The following is a 20,592-nucleotide window of genomic DNA, read 5'->3' on the forward strand; positions in this document are numbered from 1 at the left end:
CTCAATATTAGAACTGACTCCATAAAACACATTGAGGAGAACATTGGCAGAATTCTCCATAAAATTCACTTCAGAGGCACCTTCTGTAATTTGATTCGATTGGCAAATAAAGCAAAAGAAGAAATAAATAGGACTACATCAAAATTAGAAAGTTTTGCACTGTGAAAGATGAAACAGATCAAATATACATTCTACTAATTGGGAGGAATATTTGCACACCTTACACCCAACAAAGGCTGATATCTAAGATATAGTAAGCATTCACAGAAAACTACAAATTAAATAAAACCAAAAAGGAAAAGGAGCTGAATAGACACTTCTTTGAAGAAGACATATGGATGGCCAGCAGGCATATGGAAAAGTGTTTATTAGCACTTATCAGGGAAAAGAAAATTAAAATGACAATAAGACACCGTATCATATCAGTGAGAATGGTCTCTATTGGCCTGGAGAAAGCGCAGGGTTTGGGTAGGGGTGAGGAAGACACTTGTGTTGGAGAAAGCGCAGGGTTTGGGTAGGGGTGAGGAAGACACTTGTATTGCACATCTTCCTAGTTCAGTCCCCGGCACTACCTATGGTCCTCCATGATCCCTGAGCAGGGCTGGTTGTGGCCACAAGCATCCCTACCTGCCATCCCCCCACCTCCCAAAAAAAGGCCAGAAACAAGCAGTGTTGGTGGGGATGTTTTGAACAATGAGCGCCCATTCACTCTCGGTGGAAATGGAAACAGGCTAAATCTCTATGGAAAACTGAAGATTTCTCAAAGATTAAAAATAGAACTAGCATATAACCCACTGATTCCACTCCTTTGACATGTACCCTGAGAACAGAAAAAGGTTAGTTTGGAGAAAAATGTTAACCTATGTTTGTTCCAGCGCTATTTACAATAGTCAAGATCTGGAAGTAACCCAAGCACCTAACATCAGACAAGTGGCACAACGTGATACTCCTTAGCTATTAGAAAAGATGAAATCCTACCTTTATTGCTATAACTGGGGCGGAACTAGAGGTCAACGTGTAAATGAAATAATCCAAAGGCGGAAAGACAAGTACCAGATAATCTCACTCATTTGTGGCATATCAAGAAACAAAGCAAGAGAAGGGACAAGAGAGAACAAAAATAACCCCTTCGACTATGACCACAGAAGTGAGTTTACCAAGGAACGGGAAGAGGGAGCCAGGGAGGGGTAGGGTGGGAAGCCTTGGATAGGATTTATTTATTTTGTTTTTGGACCACACCAGGTGGTGCTCAGGGCTTACTCCTGGCTCTGCGCTTCGGGGTCACTTCTGGTGGGCGTCAGTGACTATATGGGTTGCTGCATGCAAAGCAAGAGCCCTTCCTGCTGCTCTACCACTGCTGCCCAAAGGGATGGGCAAATTTTAGCATTCTGTAAATAAAATCGATGACCTCAAGCAGGCCCCAGTAACGTCTCCTTCGTCCTAGCCCTGAGATTTTTAAAAAAGTGCCATATTCAAGGCTCTTTCAGCGTTACAAGAGTGAGACCCATCATTGTTACTGGTATTTGGCATATTGGGTACGCCACGGGGAGTTTGCCAGACTCTGCCGTGTGGGCAGGTTACATTCGGTAGCCTGTCAGTTTGTCCAAAGTAGGAATGAGATAATAAGATGTCGCGTGGCCGCAAATGCGGCTGCGAATGCTTCCGGGAGCTGGGTTTTATAGTCTCTGAGTCTTGGCCGTTGATGGGATTACACGGTGCCAGGGGGCCAGTTGGTGGGTGTGACCCCCGCCTACTGGAATTTGGAGGATCTGGGTGGAGGATGCTCAACCCGGATCCGAGTAGGCTTGGAGATCTCAGTCCTGGGACCCACAAGCCTTTGTTCCTCTGCCAGTACCTTCATGTGTGCGGAGAGTGGTCTCAGCATGGTGGTGTAAATAAAATAAAAACTGAAAAAAAAATAGCTTCCCCAGTGAAAGCAACACATGTTGACACAGAAGAATAGAGGGGAGATATTAGAGAAATAGAGGGTAGATTTTTTTCTTTTCTTTTATTCAAGAATTGTGATTTATAAAGGTAACCATAGCTGAGTTTTTTAAAATTTTTTTATTTTTATTTATTTTTTTTGGGAGGGGTGGTCACACCCGGCAATACACAGGGGTTACTCCTGGCTCTGCACTCAGGAGTTACTCCTGGTGGTGCTCAGGGGACCATATGGGATGCTGGGAATTGAACCCGGGTCGGCCACGTGCAAGGCAAACGCCCTCCCCGCTGTGCTATCGCTCCAGCCCCCATAGCTGAGTTTTAGATGTATAATGATCTAGCACCATTCCCACCACCAGTGTCAACTTCCTTCTACCAGCGTTCCCAAGCTCCCTCCCAACCCCCCTCTAGCATGCAACCTTGACAGGCACATTAGAGCTTGGGGGTTGCAGTTTGGATCTCATGTTTTCAGTGTTGTTGACTGTGATTTTGATCTACAGTTATGCCATTCCCCCACTTTGCAACTGTACCTGAGGCCCCTGGCCTCTACTCCCGCCTTTCCTTTCCTTTCTCATCTTCTGGCCCTCTCAATTTCTTTCTTCCTCTGTTTTTGTTTTTGGGCCACACCCGTGCTTGGACTTGCTTCTGGCCCTGTGCTCAGGAATCACTTGGCGGTATTTGGGAGACCATATATGATGCTGGAGATTGAACCCAGGTCTGCTGCATTCAAGGCAAGTCCCTTTCCTCCAGAGCTGTCTTTCCACCACCATGTTTTCTTTTAAAGGGGTGAGCCTGAGGGGTGCCCCAGGGGCTTGAAGATTTAAACCACTTCAAGAAATGCTCAGTCCACCAAGAAGATCTGGAATGCCTGAATAGACGACCTGTTACTATCAGGGAAATTGAAACAGCAATCAAAAGTCTTCCCAAAAACAAAAGCCCAGGCCCAGATAGGTTCACTAGCAAATTCTCCCAGACAGTTAAAGAGGACCTATTGCCAGTTCTTTTCAAGCTTTATCCAGGAAATTGAAGAAACATAAACACTCCCAAACAGCTTCTATGAGGCACACATCACCCTAATAACAAAAGCAGAGACACCACAAAAAAGAAAATCACAGGCCGATATCCCTGAAGAACATAAATGTGAAGATCCTCAACAAAATATTTGCAAACTGAATCCACAATTCATCAGAAAGATCATACACCACATCCAAGTGGGATTCATCCCAGGGATGCAATGGTGGTTTCACATTTGCAAGTCGATCAACATAATTCATCATATCAATAAAAGGAAAGGTTAAAATCGTATGATCATATCAATAGATATGGTAAAGGACCTGTACAAAGAAAACTACAAAACGTTACTTCAAGAAATAAAAGAGGACACGAGGAAATGGAAATGCATCCTCTGCTCATGGATTGGGAGAATTAACATTGTCAAAATGGCAATATTCCCCAAAGCATTAAACAGATTCAATGCGATTTCTATAAGGGTAACCATGACGCAGAAACAGTGGCCAGACAAAGACAGTCTACAGAATGGGGAAATATATTTACCCATTACCATTCTGATAAGAGGTTAATATCAAGGATATACAAAGAACTAGTTGAACTCTATAAGAAAACATCCAATCCCATCAGAAAATGGGGCCACGAAATGAACAGAGACTTTCTAAAAGAAGAAATCCGAATGGCCAAAAGGCACATGAAAAAATGCTCTTCACCACTAATCATCAGGGAGATGCAAATCAAAACAGCAATGAGATAAATCTCACACCACAGAGACTGGCACACATCCAAAAGAACAAAAGCAACTGGTGTTGGCGTGGATGTGGGGAGAAAGGGACTCTCCTTTACTGCTGGTGGGAATGCTGGCTGGTTCAGCCTTTCTGAAAAACAATATGGATGTTTTTTAAAAAAACTAGAAATTGAGCTCCCATTTGACCCAGCAATACCACTTCTGGGAATATATCCTGGAGATGATATATCAAAAATACAGTATATATGATATATGAAAAAATACAGCAGAAATGACATTTGCACTTGCATGCTTATTGCAGCACTATTTACAATAGCCAGAATCTGGAAAAAACCTGAGTGCCTGGGAACAGACGACTGGTTAAAGAAACTTTGGTAGATCAATGGACTACTATGCAGCTGTTAGAAAAGATGAAATCATGAAATTTGCATATAAGTGGATCAACGCAGAGAGTATCATGCTGAGTAAAATGAGCCAGGGAGAGAGGGACAGACATAGTATGACTGCACTCATTTGTGGAATATAAAGTAACAGTATGGGAGACTAACATCCAAGGATAATAGAGATAAGGGCAGGAGGATCGCTCCACGGCTTGGAAGCTCACCTCACATGCTGGGGGGAAAGGCATCTGGGATGGAGAAGGGACCACTAAGTGAATGATGCTTGGAGGGCTCACTTGGGATGGGAGATGCATGCTGAAAGTAGACTAGAGACCAAACATGATGGGTCACTTACTACCTGTCTTGAAAAGTATAACATCCAAAAGGAGAGAGAGAGTAAAAGGGACTGTGTCTGCCAAAGAGGCAGGTGATAGGGGGATGGGGTGGGGGTGGTGGGAGGGTTACTGATAATATTGCTGGTGGAGAATGGGCACTGGAGGAGCGATGGGTACTCGATCATTGTATGACTGAAACGTAATCACGAACCGAAGTTTGTAAGTCTGTAACTGTCTCGTGGTGATTCATTCAAAAATTTAAAAAAATAGTAATAATAAAAAATGCTCAGCCCAGCAGTCTGGGTCTAACAGTTCAGTATCTGGCCCAGTGGTGCTCAGAGTCTGTGAGAATTGCACCAGGCAGTGCTCCAGGGACGAGAGGCACCGGGAATCCAACTCAGATCTTTGTGTGTGCCAGGCCTGAGCTTGGCCACTTGAGTGACCTCCCTTGTCCATGATCTCTTTTATGAAACTAAAATTTTTATTGACATAGCTAATTCACACACTCTTGTGAGAAAAAAACATGTAGATTTCCAATGTACCTTTACTGGTTCCCTCTCAATGATAACATCTTGCAGAACTATAGAACTCTGTTATTTCCAGGAGGCTGACATCAATCCAGTCAACCTTTCTCTCAGATTTCCTCAGTTTCCCTTATGCTCTTCCTCTGTGTATCTCATCCTGTGGCACTGTAGCACTGTCCTCCCTTTGTTCATCGATTTGCTCGAGCGGTCACCAGTAACGTCTCCACAGTGAGACTTGTTACTGTGTCTGGCATATCGAATAGGCCACGGGGAGCTTGCCAGGCTCTGCCGTGCGGGGGGGATACTCTCGGTAGCTTGCCGGGCTCTCTGAGAGGGACGGAGGAATCGAACCCGGGTCCGCTGCGTGCAAGGCAAACGCTCTACCTGCTGTGCTATCGCTCCAGCCCAATCTCATTATATATATCTCATGTATCTATTATATATATATTATATATATCATTCTATACTGCTATATATAGGTTTCTGTATCCACCACCACAGTCAAGACACCAAACATTTGCACGAGGATCCCTCAAGTTGTTTTTCTTAGAGCCACACCCACTTCGCTTTCTACATTCTCCGGCAACACAAATCTGTTCTCCTTTCCTCAAATCTTGTCATTTGACATGTTTTTTATAAACATATAATCACACAGACTTCTTCTTTTCCTGCATGCTTCTTCAAAGGGCTTCTGTATCCTGCTGACAATTCTGCAAGGAAACTGAGGAAGGTTTTTATACCTCAGACCTGTAAACAGATTCAGAGACCAGAAATGACTTTCTGAAGGTCACGTGGCTAGCAGTACCAGAACTGGGCCCCAGGCTAAGAGGCATTTCTGATCTTTCTCCCTTTTTTTCCAAGACCAGATGCCTCTTCACCTGGGAAGTTATCAGAATCCCGAGACCCTAAGAGCGACCCTAAGAACAAACAAATAGGAGGTGAAGGCAGGATGCTACCACCTGAAACAAAAGATGAAAGACCAGGGTGAGGGGACATTTGAGGTAACAGGACATCAGCATTCTAAGCAGGTTGCTTCGGAGGCCAGCAGGATCTCTGACCCTTTACAGCTGGGGACACAATCAACTCTGAATTGCTTTCTGTTCTCTGATCCCTTCCTCCTCCTCCTCCTCCTCCTCCTCCTCCTCCTCCTCCTCCTCCTCCTCCTCCTCCTCCTCCTCGAGGGAAGAAAATGCGCAACAAATATCAGGGAGAATTTCTGACCCCGGTTGTTTTGTCTCGCAGGCAGAGAGTAGATTTTAGCCTCAACATTTTCATTAGCGTGATGTTTTCATTAGAATCTCCATTAACTTGTTTGCAGCCACGAGATGGAATTATCCCTCCCACCAGGCCTGGGGCGGAATGCGGGCTGAGTGAGGAACTGCTGCTGCTCTGGGCCCAAAAAGCACAGCTCAAAAAACACAGGGGCATTCTGTGCACCGGGCTTGGGAAGGCCGTCTCAACGCACAGTGGGGCTGAGGCCTGGTCAAGGGGACCATTACCAAGGGGCGGCCATTGTCGGTTTGGGAGGAGGGAAAGGAGGGGAGAGAGAACAGTTGGGGTGGTCTAGGAGGGAGGGAAGTCTCAGCCGGGACACGATCCCTTGAACCCTAGACCTGTGTGCTTTCCTCACGCCTCTCCCAACAAAGTTTGACTTTGAGAAGAAGCCGGCACATGGCTGAGATGCACTCACGCGGTTGGGGGAAGAGAGTTCTAGTCTTCCCCACGGGGCCTCCCGCTCCTCTTCAGTACCTGTCATCAAAGGAGATGAAGATGAATCCCCCCTCTGCCCCCACACCTCAATGAGTTGTCAAGTGCTCTCCCTCCCACCCGAATCGGAAGCCGGAGCAGCGGGCCAGGCTGCAGGTTGAGGAAGTCAGAAGTTAACTTGAGCTGAGTTTGCAGCTCGGAGAGATTGAGGAACAGCGTTTTTCTCTTGTCACTTTGGAAGGAGAGGAATGTGAGGCCTCCCCTTTAAATAGCATTCCCGTAGGAGGCAGATCACATCCATCCGTCACCACTGCCAAAGCATCATTTTTGGGTCTCTATCAAACTCCAGGCTTGCTGGAAGGGACCGCGGGGTGAGGGGAGCGAGGAGGGGTGGGGTCTCCAAGGAGTGAGGGCCAGTTCGGATGCTGGAAAAGGGAAGGTGTGAGGCTAGGTAGGAGGCGCCTTGGGCAAGGGAGGGGTGGAGGACCGAGGAGGAGCTCGGGAAAGGAATGCGCCCTCTTGGGCCCAGGAATGAAGCTGGGAGACCCTGTCCTTAATCCCTGAGAGGGACCCATGGAGGCAGAAGCGGGAAGGCCTGCAACAAGGGAAATGAGGCCCAGGCTGAACCCCGGGAGTGGCGGGAGAAGAGAGAGCAAGCCACAGGATGAAAAAGCCTCGAAGAAAATGCCCTGAGACTTGGCCCTGACCTTGTGGCTTACTCCATGGGAGACCACATCATGTTTCTGGGCTTCCTTTTCTCAGTTGTTACATGAAGCAGGTTCTGCTAGGCGGCTTCTAAAGTCTCTTTCACAAATAGCTGTGTGTGTGTGTGTGTGTGTGTGTGTGTGTGTGTGTGTGTTTGTGTGCGTGTGCGCGCGCTTGTGTGAATTTTCCTTTTCTTAGAAGGGGTTTGGAGTTGGGGTTCAGGAAGGACTGGGGTGGGTTCTGCCACTGCTGGCAAGAAATCCTGAGAGAGCTCTCAGGAAGTATATCTCCTGCCTCTCCCCCCTCTTCTCATTGAAATACCTGCCTAATTTGGGAAACTCCTTAACATTAATCTTAATTTCCTAATTAAAGCTTTTCGGTCTAGTCCTAATGAGCAATTCTCTTGTAGTTCTCAGCCTATTCTTTTTCAATTGACAAAAGGATGGCTTTCAAAGTTTAAGGAACGGATTGTGTAGGAGTCTGACTTGGGCTCGGATGCTCCTTCCTTAGCTGGGACTGTCTCTCTGGCAAGAAGGGGAGGGGAAAGAGGATATGGACGGGTGCTGAAATCAGATGGACAGAGAGAGAGAGAGAGAGAGAGAGAGAGAGAGAGAGAGAGAGAGAGAGCCCAGGTTCATTCTGCTTTCTCCTGGTCTCTGCCTCTGCCACCTTCCGGCCTCTGTGCTTCCTGCCTTTCTGCTAAGACTTCTCTTCTGCAGACCCAAAGGCCTGACCTAACCTACTGGTTTCAAAGGCGATTCCGTCTGCCCCTTCCTTCTTTTCTGCTCCATAGTTTGGCAAGTGGAGAGCCTCAGGCCTGCTCCTGATCTCCAGCAGACGCAAACTCACATACCGGGATCCTCCAAGGGCAGCTTGGTTTGGCTCTAGCAGTTGAATTTCTAAGTCTCGACTTTCCCTTAGCAAAAACAGGTGGTGGCTAACAGGGGCTTCCTGCAGGGGTTCCGGGCCGGACTCGGTGGCCAGGAAGAGTCCTGTCTGGACGCTTCTCCCGGTGACTACAGTTTGAGTTCGAATTCTAGGTTCTTCACTCTACAGCCTTCTGGAGCAGCGAGTCTGCTTTGTGCCGGCTCTAAAGCCATTCGCCTTCTTTCATTGAAGACGGAAAAAGAGGGAAGAAACTGGAACAGCTACAGACCGGGGTCGGAGGTAACAGAAACGGAGTCCTGGCTGTTGACTAGTTACAGACATAATCATCAAAGAAAAGATGGTCCTGCTTCTCCGGTGGTTGTCGTCTAGGAAGCTTAAAGCTTGGAGAAAAGTGTCCATCCTAGCCCCGGGGAAGCCTGCTGGCCAAGCCCAAGCCAAGGGGATGGAGACTGCAGGCGCTGGGTTACCCGCAACTCAGGGCAGACCCTGAACTTTTTTAAAATTTTGCTTTTTGGGTCCCACCCGGCGATGCACAGGGGTTCCTCCTGGCTCTGCACTCGGGAATCACCCCTGGCGGTGCTGGTGGGATGCTGGGCACTGAACCCGGTTCCTCCTGGCTCTGCACTCGGGAATCACCCCTGGCGGCGCCGGGGACCAGGTGGGATGCTGGGCATCGAACCCGGGTGGGCCGCGTGCCAGGCCCACGCCCCAGCCCCGGACCCTAAACTTTTCCCTCGGGCAGCAGGAGCCCAGCGTGAGGGTCCGGGCCGGGGCGAGCTCGGATGCGGAGGAGGGCGGACCGGGGCTGAGAACCCCGCCCGCCCGGCCGCCCACGCGGGGTGGCCCCGGCCCCCTCCCCGGCCCCCTGCCAGGCGCCCGCGGCCCCCCGAAGCCGCGGCCCGTCCACGGCCACTCGAGACACGCACCCCGCGGGCCCACGCAGCCGCCCCCGCCCGCCCGCCCGCGCCGGGTAAACACGCGCGCCTCCCCCGGCGCGGGGCGCGCGCAGCCGCTCCGCCGGGCCTGTGCGTGCGCTCGCCCCGGGCGCGCGTGGCGGTGGGTGCCCGGGAGGGGGAGGCGAGCTGCGCGCCGCGCCCGACGCGCCCGGCGGGCGGAGGAGCGGGGAGGGGCGCGGAGGGAGGGCGCCGGGTGGCGGGAGGAGGGGAGCGGCGAGGAGGCGGCTCTGGCGGCGGCGGCGGCGGCGGCGAGCCGGACCCGGAGCCCAGAGCGCGCTCGGGCAGCCGGAGCGGAGGAGCCGCAGCCGCCGCAGCGCTGCCAGCTCGGGCCGAGCCGACACGCACCGGCCTGGCTGGTCCCCGCCAGCCGCAGGTGGGCAGCGGCCGGCCGGCGCCCGGGGCGGGGAGGGAGCGGCGGGGGTCTCGGCCCCCAGCCCGGCCGAGGCTGAGCCGCGCGCCGGTCCCCCTCTCCGTTCCGCAGAGCGAGGCTGAGCATGGAGCTGTCCCCGCGCAGCCCCCCGGAGATGCTGGTGGAGGAGCCGGATTGCCCGTCGCCCCTGGAGCTGAAGTCGGGCCCCAGCAAGAAGATGTGGATTAAGCTCCGGTCGCTGTGAGTGCTGGCCCCCGGGGGGGTGGGGGTGGATTTTTAGGAGCCCGAGAGGAGATTGGGGGTGGGGGTGCGGGAGCTGGAGCTGGACGGAATTGTCCCCGCACACGGGTTGGCAGGTAGGAGGAGATGGGCTGCCCTGGCGCGGGGTGGTCGGGCCACATGTGCCAGGCTGCGCAGCGCCGGGCGGCTGGAGTTGCAAAGCGCAGGATGTGCCTCCGTCTGGGCAGCCCCCGCCCAGCGACACGCAGCAGAGAGGGCTGCAGAGGGCAACCTTGGGGTGGGGGGGTGCTGGGCTGACTCACAGGAGTCCATGTGCAGGGCTGTGCAGACGTGGACGTGTCACATCGTCTGCACGCACGGTCGTGGGGCACCGACCATGCAGGGAGGTGGCACACAGCCGCAGGTCCAGTGCGTGGATGGAGACTTGTGCCAACCTGTGCCTCTCAGTTGGGTTGGCGTCTCTGCCTCCGGCATCCTACAGGGATGGGGGATTGGTGTGTGTGTGTGTGTGTGTGTGTGTGTGTGTGTGTGTGTGTGTGTGTGTGTGTTGGGGGGTACCCTTAGCTGAGCGGCCTCTCTCTTTTGGAGCCTGGAACTGCACTGGCATGTTAATGATGACAAACCCACCTGGTACATGCTGAAGGGGTGGGAGTCCTCACCTGAGATCTGGGGTGGACGGTGAGGAAAGAGTCATCCGCAGGGACAAGGTAACTGTGAAAGCCTTTTGTTGCCGAGGCATCTCCGAATCCGTCCTCTGCTGCTTGTTGCTGGCTGAGGGCACGCAGGAGCAATAAACTGGGAAAGGAAGGATGCAGGTATTCCATACTCCAACCTGAGGGGAGGGAAGGAACTTTCTTCCAGTTCCTCAAAGAAGAACAAGAGGACTGGGTCAAAGACGCAGCGTGCATCCTGTTTATTTCCTGGCCTGGCTGCGATAGTTTCTGAATCCGAGAACAAGGAAAAGGGGGTCCGCTCCCTGACAGGACTCCCCAGAGCCCCAGGCAAGAAGCTGTAGATATTTAGTGAGAAACTACAGCAACTAGAGTCCCTAAGCCTCTTGCCTCCCTAGCATCTTCATCTGTGCGCGCCAGTGGCTTTCCATTTCTGGTTCTGGCCCAGGGCGGGATGCTTCTACTTGTATTCTTTCACCTGTGGCCGTAAGCGGAGGCTCCTGACCTTGGGTTGTGGGTCTGATTCACACACCAGCCAGTCACTTAGAAAGAAAGGCCTCAGGGAGAACTGGGGCACAGTGGGCGACCACCAGGACTTGGGGTCCAAATGAGCTTCTCAGTTCTCCACCTTTGCTGCCTCTAGCTAGTGTCGATGCCAGAGATGAGTCCTGGGATGAAGAAATGGAAAATCGGGTTGATTTTGTTGTGTGGCATACCGGGTGATTCTTGATGGTAAAACAATGCTCTGTTATTGGTAACTGAGCTGGGACAAGCAGAGAGCAAAGAAGGGCCCTTAGTTCTGTCTGTCAGAGAGGAGTCAAGTAATCCCAGGATGGCTTCGTCGCAGCACTAGTGGCCTCTCATCCACTTCCCTGGCCCCCACTCTAGGTAATGGACCCTGCAAAAGGGCAGGCTTTCCTGGTTCCATTCTCACCCGCACCTTTCTAGCCAAGTCTTTCCTAGATGCAGACTGCAATTTCTCTTAGAGTGAGAAGTGCTCAGTCGTGGCGAAGAGGATCCCCGTTGGGGCCTCTGGAGCCTTTGGGCATGGAGGCAGCTGCTCCCAGAAAGTGCTGGCCAAGATGTCCTCACAGGAGATCACGCTGGACAGGGATCACTAATCTTGCTGATTAGATTTTTCTGGTCCTCATTCACTCCAGCCAGTTGGGCCTTGTGAGTTCTGGCGAGGTGTAATAACTTGCTCAGTTCCTGTCCTCCTTATTAATCACTAGGCATAGATTCCCAGCCTGTTTTCTCGCAACAAAGAAAGGGCTTGATATCAAAATAAATTCGGAGTCTGAGGGCTTACTGGATTTGGTTCTATCTGAATGTTGGGGAGATCCTGCGTATCAACTGCAGGGAAGAACAGGGTTTAGAATTTTTACTCGATGTGGGAGAGAAATTCCCCTCTTCGGGGCCTGAGTGGTTTCTAAAGAGGAGAGCAAAGAAGGCAGTCCTTCTTCTTAAGGTAAATAGAAACACCCCACCCCAACCCTAATTACCACCTGTCCCCGAATGGGCATGGTGGAAAGGGGTTGTTTAGTCTGGAAATAGGGAGTAGACGTGATTATCTCAGGACTAGCTACTGAATAAGAGCGATGGAAAAAGAATATATCTGCACATATTCCCTTGTCAGCATATTCACGGTTATTATTTTTTTTTAATCAACATACCCTCTCCATACCCCTTCCCTTCCCCTGTTCTTTAGTATATAATCTAGGACATCTCAGTTCTTCAGGGAATCCAGACTTGGTGTTTTTCTTCTCTTGTTAAAAATCCCATACTGACATACATGTGTGGGGCAACCTCTTCTGGGGACGGACATCCAGGAATTCTGTTTCCCACACTAAGGCTTGACCAAGGAGAAATCCAGATTCCGGAGCACATGATCCGAGAGTTCCATCTCAGCGTACCTGGCAGCATCATTTTCCTGCCTAGGTAGACTTCTAGCAGAGGCCTGGGAGAGGATGGGGAGGGAAGCAATGTGGACATGCGGGCTGGCCAGAGTAATTTTCAGCGTCTCTCACCCGAAGCTGGATTTGACTGGCTATCCACCCTTCTGGGACTGGAGGCCGCTGAGAAGGGGAGGGCAGATCAAATGCGTTGTCTGTGGTTTTGAGGGAATCAATGAGAACTAGGGTCAGAGGTTTGGTTTGCCAACCCTAGCTCATTCATTCATTCATTCATTTGTTCAGTGACAGTGCGAGTGCCTCCCATCGGCTGGGGGAGCAGATTCTGGATGCCGGGGATGTATGGACAGAGTCCTCTCCCATGGCGCCTATGATCTGGTCCGGCTCTAGCAAGTGCAGTGAAAAGTGGAGAAGGATCCTGGTCTTTGTTTTGTTACCCCACCCCCCATCCCCAGGTATCCGTTTCTGCTGTGCTTAGTTCTGTCTGATCTTTTGCGTTGGGGAAAGTTTAGATATGACTGCTCCCCCAGGAATTGTATAAGCACTACATTCTTCTCTCTATCCCGGCTTTTCCTGGAATTTTAAAGACAGCCCCCCCCCCCCGGGAAAATCATTAAGACACAGTCCCTCTCTGTTTTCCATTCTGCACATGTTATGCACTCAGGAATCCCACGGGCTAGACTCAGTATTCAGAACTGTGGTTCAAGGTCATCACAGCTGTGCTGGAGCAAGCACCCAGACGTGGATTTTTTTTTTTTTGCCCGTTTGGTTTATTTAGAGTCTCGCGGTACCTGGAACATAGTAGACACTCAATAAATGCCATTAAATGAAGGACTGGACCAGTGACTTAATGAAGAGGGGTGTATGTGTCATAGAGCCCAGTTCTGTTCTGATTCCATGGCGCGTGGGTTTCTGCATGCAGGGAGGGAGGGGGAGTAGGAAATCGGGAGAGAAGGAAGGAGATGTTGTTTTTGTTGAGAGGGTGCTATTGAAAAGGTGTGGGGTTTTGAGCACCTGGAATCCACGTCTGGAACTGAAGGAGTTACCGAGAGCAGCCAGAAATGTTACTTGGAAACGTGAACGAGATAGATCAGGATGAAATTGTAGGTGCCGGACACGTATACTTATGTATCTGCATCAAGATTGATGAGCATGTCAGGGACAGTTTGTGGCATCTGGGCTCATTACGATGTCTCTGTTTCTATGTTTTTGAATGGCATGGATGACACATAATATGCCAGGAAGGTCTAGACCTGCCCCTAAACCTGGGATTGTCCTGCGTTTGCTTGAGATGATTCCTGCGTGTATGTGGATGTATGTGGGAGGTAATGGTGACATATGTGTGTCTGATCTCGTGTATATGTTTGCCACACACTCTTGTTTTATAATGGTGGAGGCATTAATGGGACAGGAGGGAGCGTGGGGTGGGGAGGGAAGAGGACTGAGTGGCATCACTGATTCATCCCACCTTTGGCTCTCATTTTGTATGTGCCTCACGGAGTGATCTTTTGTGGCTCTTACCAGTTGTGAAAACTGCCGCTGTGCTCCTTTCTCTGCATATGGCTTTGGAGCTGCTGTGGGGACTGCAGGATTAACGGGGGCTCCCTGGACCTCTGGAGCAAAAGAAGCATCGTTTATTCCAGGTTTTGGGGAGGGATGATTTTCAGTGACCTCTTCTGTATTCCAACCATGGCCAAAGAAACTCCCCTCCCTGGGCTTAATACCTCCTCTCCCATCCAGGTCTTCTACTTCCCTCTGTCCTCTGGCAGTTTTTGCTTGAATGAGGCATAGTGGATGATTGAGAAAGGAGAGGGAAGGTGGAGAGGGAGAGGAAGAGGGAGAGGGAGAGAGAGAGAGAGAGAGAGAGAGAGAGAGAGAGAGAGAGAGAGAGAGTTTGAATAGGTGATAGGAAGGGTTCGGGGAGGAAGGAGTGGTGACTGGGGAAGAGCAGAGAGAACAGTAGGATGCTTGAGAACTATTCTGCCCTATTCTGGAGAACTATTACCAACGTCATGATCTTGAAGTAACTTTTAATCTTGCTGAATCTCTGTTCTGCATTTCCCAGCACCCAGGAAAAAGTGGTTCTTCCGTGAACAGGTTTGAAGTTCTTTTGGCATGGGAGAGTTTGCCATGTGGAAGAGGCAGGAGAGTGGGAATGAATGGGTGCTTGAATAGGAGAAAAATGAAGGCTCAAGAGGCAGGAGTATAAGTTCTAAGTTCTAGGTGTCAGGGCCATGATTTGGAAGTCTTCTTGACGAATGGGTGTCTGCAGTGGGTGAGGCAGGTGTCTGAGTTTGACAGCAGCAGACTGGGTGGGGCCAGAGGAGCACTCCCCTCCAAAGGGTGTGGGCCCTGAGGTCAAAAGGAAAGACAGGAGATGTATTCCTTATCACTGGTTTTCACAGTAGTTATACTAGAGGTGGGGCTGGAGCGATAGCACAGCGGGTAGGGCGTCTGCCTTGCACGCAGCCAACATGGCCGACCCGAGTTCGATTCCTCCGCCCCTCTCGGAGAGCCCGGCAAGCTACCGAGAGTATTAGATATGCCAGACACAGTAACAACAAAGTCTCCAATGGAGACGTTACTGGGCCCGCTCGAGCAAATCGACGATCAACGGGAGGGCCTTTACCTTTACCTTTATACTAGAGGTGAATGGAGCAATTGCAGATCTAAGACATGGGGGGTGCGTGGAGCCCAGGGATAGCCTTTGGTGAGCTCTGTGAGCAAGGCAGGGGCTCTCTGGTATCTATCCTGAGTCCCCAGGCCATACTATAGTAAGGTGTGCCACGTGAATCCTAAGGTCCCTTAGTCTCTAAATACCACTCTTTGTTCAGGAGTCCTAGGAGCCAAGTGGGAAAAGTCTCTCTCTCTCTCTCTCTCTCACACACACACACACACACAGACACACAGACACACAGACACACACACAGACACACACACACACGAGACTATATTGCTCACTTTGGCCAGGAGGAGGCTGATGTAGACTGGGGAGGATGCAAGACTAGATGGCCAGGTGAGCGACTCAGTAGGAGAGAAGCCTGGACCTCTCCAGCCCCTTTCCACCAGGCTGTCTCCCATCTCTTTCCCCTGATCTGATAATTCCCTGAGAACTGGGACGGAGGATCAGGGAACCCTGAAACAGATCTTTCCCTCGCTTTTGAGTCCTTAAAGGAATCATCAAGTTTTAACTTTTCTGCGCCCTCTGCCTTCTTTCTCTTTGATTCTGCTCAAGTGCTTTCCTCGGTCCCTTTTAGCCTGGGTTCCCACCGAGCTCTGGTTTCTATTTCTTTACTGGGCTTTTTCTCTCTTTTTGTCCTCCTCAACTTCTCTCTCTCTCTCTTTCTCCCTATCCTTGACTCTACCATCTCTCTTTCTTCACCCCCACCCCCTTTCTTTGCTCCTCTCTCATCTTCTCTAGGATCCAGACAACGCACCCTCCCCACCCTCCACCCCCCAGACTCCTGTGGGTATGGTGTGGGCTAGGTTGTCTGCAGGCACTCTTTGGGGCCACGTGGGACTCCAGCCTCAACTTCTGTGACTCTGTACCTCCTACATTTCATCAACTCAGTGACCTCATCCTCCCAGACCCTCCTGAGAGGAAGTCTAATAATTGCCTTTGGCTCTCAGGGGGCAGTTTTCTCAGGTACAGAAAGTTGATTATCTAATTTCCAACTGGCTTCCGGAAGCACTGAAGAAAGAGGGACAGAGCCAGGGCAGCAGGTGGGACAACTGGGAGATTGGAGGTCTTGGGGTAATGAGACCGTTCTCTATGGGAGGAAGCCGTGCTGCCACAGAGACCAGGAGGGAGAATCAAGGGAGCGCTGAGTGGGGTACAGACGTGATCTGAGGGGGATGAAGGGCTCTCAAGAAGGGGGAAGGAGAAACCAGATTGTTGTCCTCTAGGGAGGCCCTGGACCCTTTGTCCCGAAGGACCCCCTGCAGCTTGAATTCCTGTCTGGAAAGAAACTTTCAGGTTCGGATTCTCCTTCAGCGGCCCAGGCCTAGCAGAAATCCACTGGGGAAGCTGTTATGCGTCTTTGGGAGAGAGGCAGGTCTGAGGGGGTGTTGGAGCAGGGAAGAGATCAGGGAGAGACTGGAGACCGGAGAAGAGGGAGGAAGGGGGTGCGCTGAGGTGGTGCTGTGGCATGCAGTGAGGTTCCCCGGAGAGTTGGTTCTGCAGCTGCAATGAGGAGTTCGATTTGCAGATGATTATGATGGCTGATGTGGGATGATTAGGCTGACAGCTGGTGTTGGCACCGTTCTGTATAGTGGGACGGGAGCTGGGTTTCGGGGGGCTGAGTGGGTCTCTGGCAGGCAGGGCCTGGGGCCTGGGGCCAAGATGCGACTGCTTCTCTCCTGATGCTTGATTGCTGCCCTCTTGCATTTCCCTTGGCACTTGACCTTGTTCTCCCCTCTAGGCCCACCTTGTTTCCAGACTTCCTGGATCGTGGGTTGAGTGAACACACATGCCCAGTGTTGCCAAGCTTCCTAAACCCAGCTCCTCTCTCTACCGAATCTTAGAAACTCCCATTTGGAAAGAAATACGTCAAAGCAAATTGCTCCAGCACTCACCACAGGGACACCCTGATGCTGCCCGTTTCTCCCTTTCTGCTCTCTGCAACCCCAAGACAATTTGCTGCCATTTGGATCGAAGCGGTAGATGCAGGAGAAATTCCTGGAGTGTTCATGAGGTTAGAATTGACTTGAGGAAGAAAAGCCACCCTCCTCCATTAAGCTGCAAGTTAGGGCTGAGTTAGGGGGAACACTGAGTTAATCAGAAAGATGGAACTTGGGGGGGGGGCTGGAGTGATAGCACAGCGGGTAGGGTGTTTGCCTTGCACCTGGCCAACCCGGGTTCGAGTCCCAGCATCCCAGATGGTCTCCTGAGCACCGTCAGGAGTAATTCCTGAGTGCAGAGCCAGGAGTAACCCCTGAGCATCACTGAGTGTGACCCAAATATACAATAAATAAATAAATAAATAAATAAGAAAAGAAAGAAGAAAGATGGAACTTGGACTCCAGGAGTAAGATCCCGTCATCCGACTCACTTTCCTTCCGGCCCAGGCACCAAATTTGCATTTCTGAGTGTTACAGTGGAGGACGCAGATGAGAGAAACAGTGGATAAGGTGAGGGGACAGGCTCGCCCACCACCCGGTCCCACCCACCCTCACCACATGCAGTCAGCCCCCCCCCCCCCCCCCCCCCCCGCCAAGCTTCCCACTCTGTCCATCCCAGGCTGCCATCAACATCTGCTGGGTCCCCTGGAAGCCGGACATCTGCTGGGGACATCTGTTGGATGTGGTTTGGAGGGTTTGTGGAGTGGTCCAGGCGAAGGTGGTTAATGAGCAGAATTAAACCGTGTGGGGACAGAGAAGAGTGGGACAAGTGGGCCGGAGAGAGTTCTTGGCTGGAGCCTGGGAAGCCTCTCAGATCCCCCTTCCTCTGACCCCACCTGCCTCCCTCAGCTCCTTCCCTTGCTCAGGTCTTGGGGATCTGGGCTCTCGATAGCTTGTGCTTGGATGACCATCCTCTTCCTCGTCGATCGGAGTGGAGCTGTTGTAGAATCCTTGCGACAACAGCTTCTGACCTGGGGGAAGGGGCTGGTGGGTGGGTGGCCGGGTGGGTACTGCCCCTAGAACCAGTCACCGGGAGAAATTCTTCTTCTTCCCCATGAAAGGGCTCTTCTAGGGCCCTTTCCAATTTTCCTCCCATCCTTCCCTGCCACTACAGTGCTTCCTCCCTCTCTCTCTCTCTCTCTCTCTCTCTCTCTCTCCTGCTTTCCATCCTGCCTCCAGGTCCTCTGCCCTCCCCTAGCTCCTCTTTCCAGTGCTCAGGGACTGGAATACCACTGCCATGTCAACCCAAGGCCTGCTGCTTCCCCGGATGGAACCCCAGTTCTGCCCCCAGGGGCTATTTTTATCTCTGGAGCCAACCCCGCCACTGTGCCCAGCCAGCTGCCAGACTGGGCTGCTTGTGCAGCAACAGGGAGCCAGGGGAGTGGCAGAGCTGCTGGGGTGGAGAATCTGCAGCACGGGGTTCCCGGGGCTCAGCCTTTCCTTCTCCCCTGGGCTTCCCTGGGGTGCCTGCACCTGTGGAACAAGGCGCCAGGTGTCGGCTCCAGACACCTGGAGTAGAGAAATGAGGCAGTCAGGGCTCTGCCCTACGAGGGGTGTTGGATACAAAGGCAAAGAGAAGAGACGCTTTGTGGAGGACTCTATGTTTTGTGTTTTGGGTCACACCTGGCAGTGCTCAGGGCTCAGGAAACCATGTGTGGGCTGGAGCAATAGCACAGCGGGTGGGGCGTTTGCCTTGCATGCAATTGACCCGGGTTCCATTCCCAGCATCCCAGAGGGTCCCCGGAGCACTTCCAGGAGTCATTCCTGAGTGCAGAGCCAGGAGTAACCCCTGAGCATCGCTGGGTGTGACGCGGAAAAAAAAAAAAGGAAACCATATGTGATGCTGGGGGCCGGATCACGGAAGGCCCTTCATGAATCTCTTTGGAATCTCCTAAATAAAGGGTTGGACTAAATAATCTTCTGCATTTGTGTATCGCTTCATAGTTCACAACCTGTTCTCATATGCTCTTGTTCAACTTTTTTGTTTTGTTTCAGTGATAATGTCTAAGGGCGGGGGAAATCCCCTCTTTGTTCTTGGGCTGCACTTAGTGGTATTCGGGACTTGCTCGGGACTTTGTGCTCAGGGATCATTCCAGGGGACCGTGTGTGGTGCTGGGGACCAAACCCAGGGCAGTCACAGGCAAAGCAAGTCACCTTGCCCACTGTACGATTTCTCGGGCACAAAGAGCCCAATTTGAACTCATCTCCACTTCCTGTTACATTTCAATGGTTTCCCTGATTCCTTCAGTTTTTGAGGTCTTGAAATTTGGGGATCTGTGTCCTGACCTTCCCCTGTCCCTCCTAGCTGAAGGCCAGAGCGTCCTATCCTCTGTTCCTTCTCTCCACTCCAATGTTTCACTGCAGGTAGGGAAAGGCGGGGTGGGCCAGGGAGGGAGCTGTTAGGGTTGGGACTCCTTTTTTGTTTGTTTGTTTTTGGGCCATTCCCTGCTGGTCTCAAGTCTTGCTCCTGGAGGGCTCAGGGGCCCCTGTGGGGTGCTGAGGACAGAAGCTGGGTCAGCTGCAGGAAGGCGGCGTGAAGTGCCCCGCCCTCTGTCCTTATCCTTTCTGCTTAAAAAGTCGAAGGGCCAAAGGAAAACGGGTGCTGTGCTGAGCAGTCCTCGTAGCTGGGACAGAGGCAGTGTGTGCTTTGTGTGTGTGGGAGAGTGAAGATGTGTGAACCACTTTTCATTCAAAAGGGGATGCTGGTTGAGCGATGTCGACAATAACATGCGTTACAAGCAGAAGCAAGAGCACCCATGGGCAGTCTGGGGTGGGTGTCCAGCCTGTGTGTGCTGGGGGGGGGGGGGGCGGGTTAACAAGAAGTCGTTTGTTCAAGCAGCTTTCACTCCACGGGGCAAGAGAGCGGAGGGCTGGAGAAGACAACCTCGCCCCAGGTTCTCTAGTCTAAGAATCACGACCTCCTAACAGGAAGCTTGAGATCCTAGTTGGCCGGGATGAGGGCTGGAGTCAACTGAAGCGGGCTTCTTGTTTACTGGGGTGCCAGGTGCAGGCAGGACCATCTGAGGCTCTTTCAGTCCAAGAAAGCAGAGAGAGAGAGAGAGGGAGAGAGAGAGAGAGAGAGGAAGAGGGGAGGGGGAGAGGGGGGAGGAGAGAGAAAGAGACAGATGAGAGGAGAGAGGAGGAGGGGGGAGAGAGAGAAGGAAGAGAGAGGAGGAGAGGAGAGAAAGAGGCACAGAGGAGAAGAGAGAGAGGAGGAGAGGGAGGAGAGGGAGAAGGAGGGGGGAGAGGGAGAGAGGGGAGAAAGAGGGAGAGAGGGAGAGGGAGAGAGAAAGAGGGAGGGAGAGGGAGAGAGAGAGAGAGAAAAAGAGAGAGGGAGAGAGAAAGAGGGAGAGGGAGAAGGAGAGAGGGAGGGAGAGGGAGAGAGAGAGAAAGGGAGAGGGAGAGGGAGAGGGAAAGAAAAAGAGAGGAAGGGAGAGGGAGAGAAAGGGAGAGAGGGAGAGGGAGAGAGGGAGAAAGAGAGAAAGAGGGAGAGGGAGAGAGAGAGGGAGAGAGAAAGAGGTGGGGAGAGAGAGAAAGGGAGGGAGGGGGAAAGAGAGAGAGAAAGAAAAAGGGAGGAGAGAGAGGGAGG

The 20,592-nt window shown here is 51.8% G+C and overlaps 1 protein-coding gene across 1 annotated transcript in view; it reads left to right on the plus strand.

The window, feature by feature from the left end:
- The first annotated feature begins 9,489 nt into the window (after positions 1-9,489).
- PDE1B (phosphodiesterase 1B) overlaps positions 9,490-20,592 on the plus strand; it is a 30,701-nt gene continuing 19,598 nt past the window's right edge. The window contains exons 1-2 of the mRNA XM_056120295.1: positions 9,490-9,565; positions 9,674-9,802. Of these exons, the coding sequence (XP_055976270.1) occupies positions 9,687-9,802 (116 nt within the window). The 5' untranslated portion in view covers positions 9,490-9,565; positions 9,674-9,686. The remainder of the gene's footprint in view (positions 9,566-9,673; positions 9,803-20,592) is intronic.

Source organism: Sorex fumeus, unplaced genomic scaffold (genome assembly GCF_029834395.1).
Source record: "Sorex fumeus unplaced genomic scaffold, SorFum_2.1 ptg000042l, whole genome shotgun sequence".
Lineage (NCBI taxonomy): Eukaryota > Metazoa > Chordata > Mammalia > Eulipotyphla > Soricidae > Sorex > Sorex fumeus.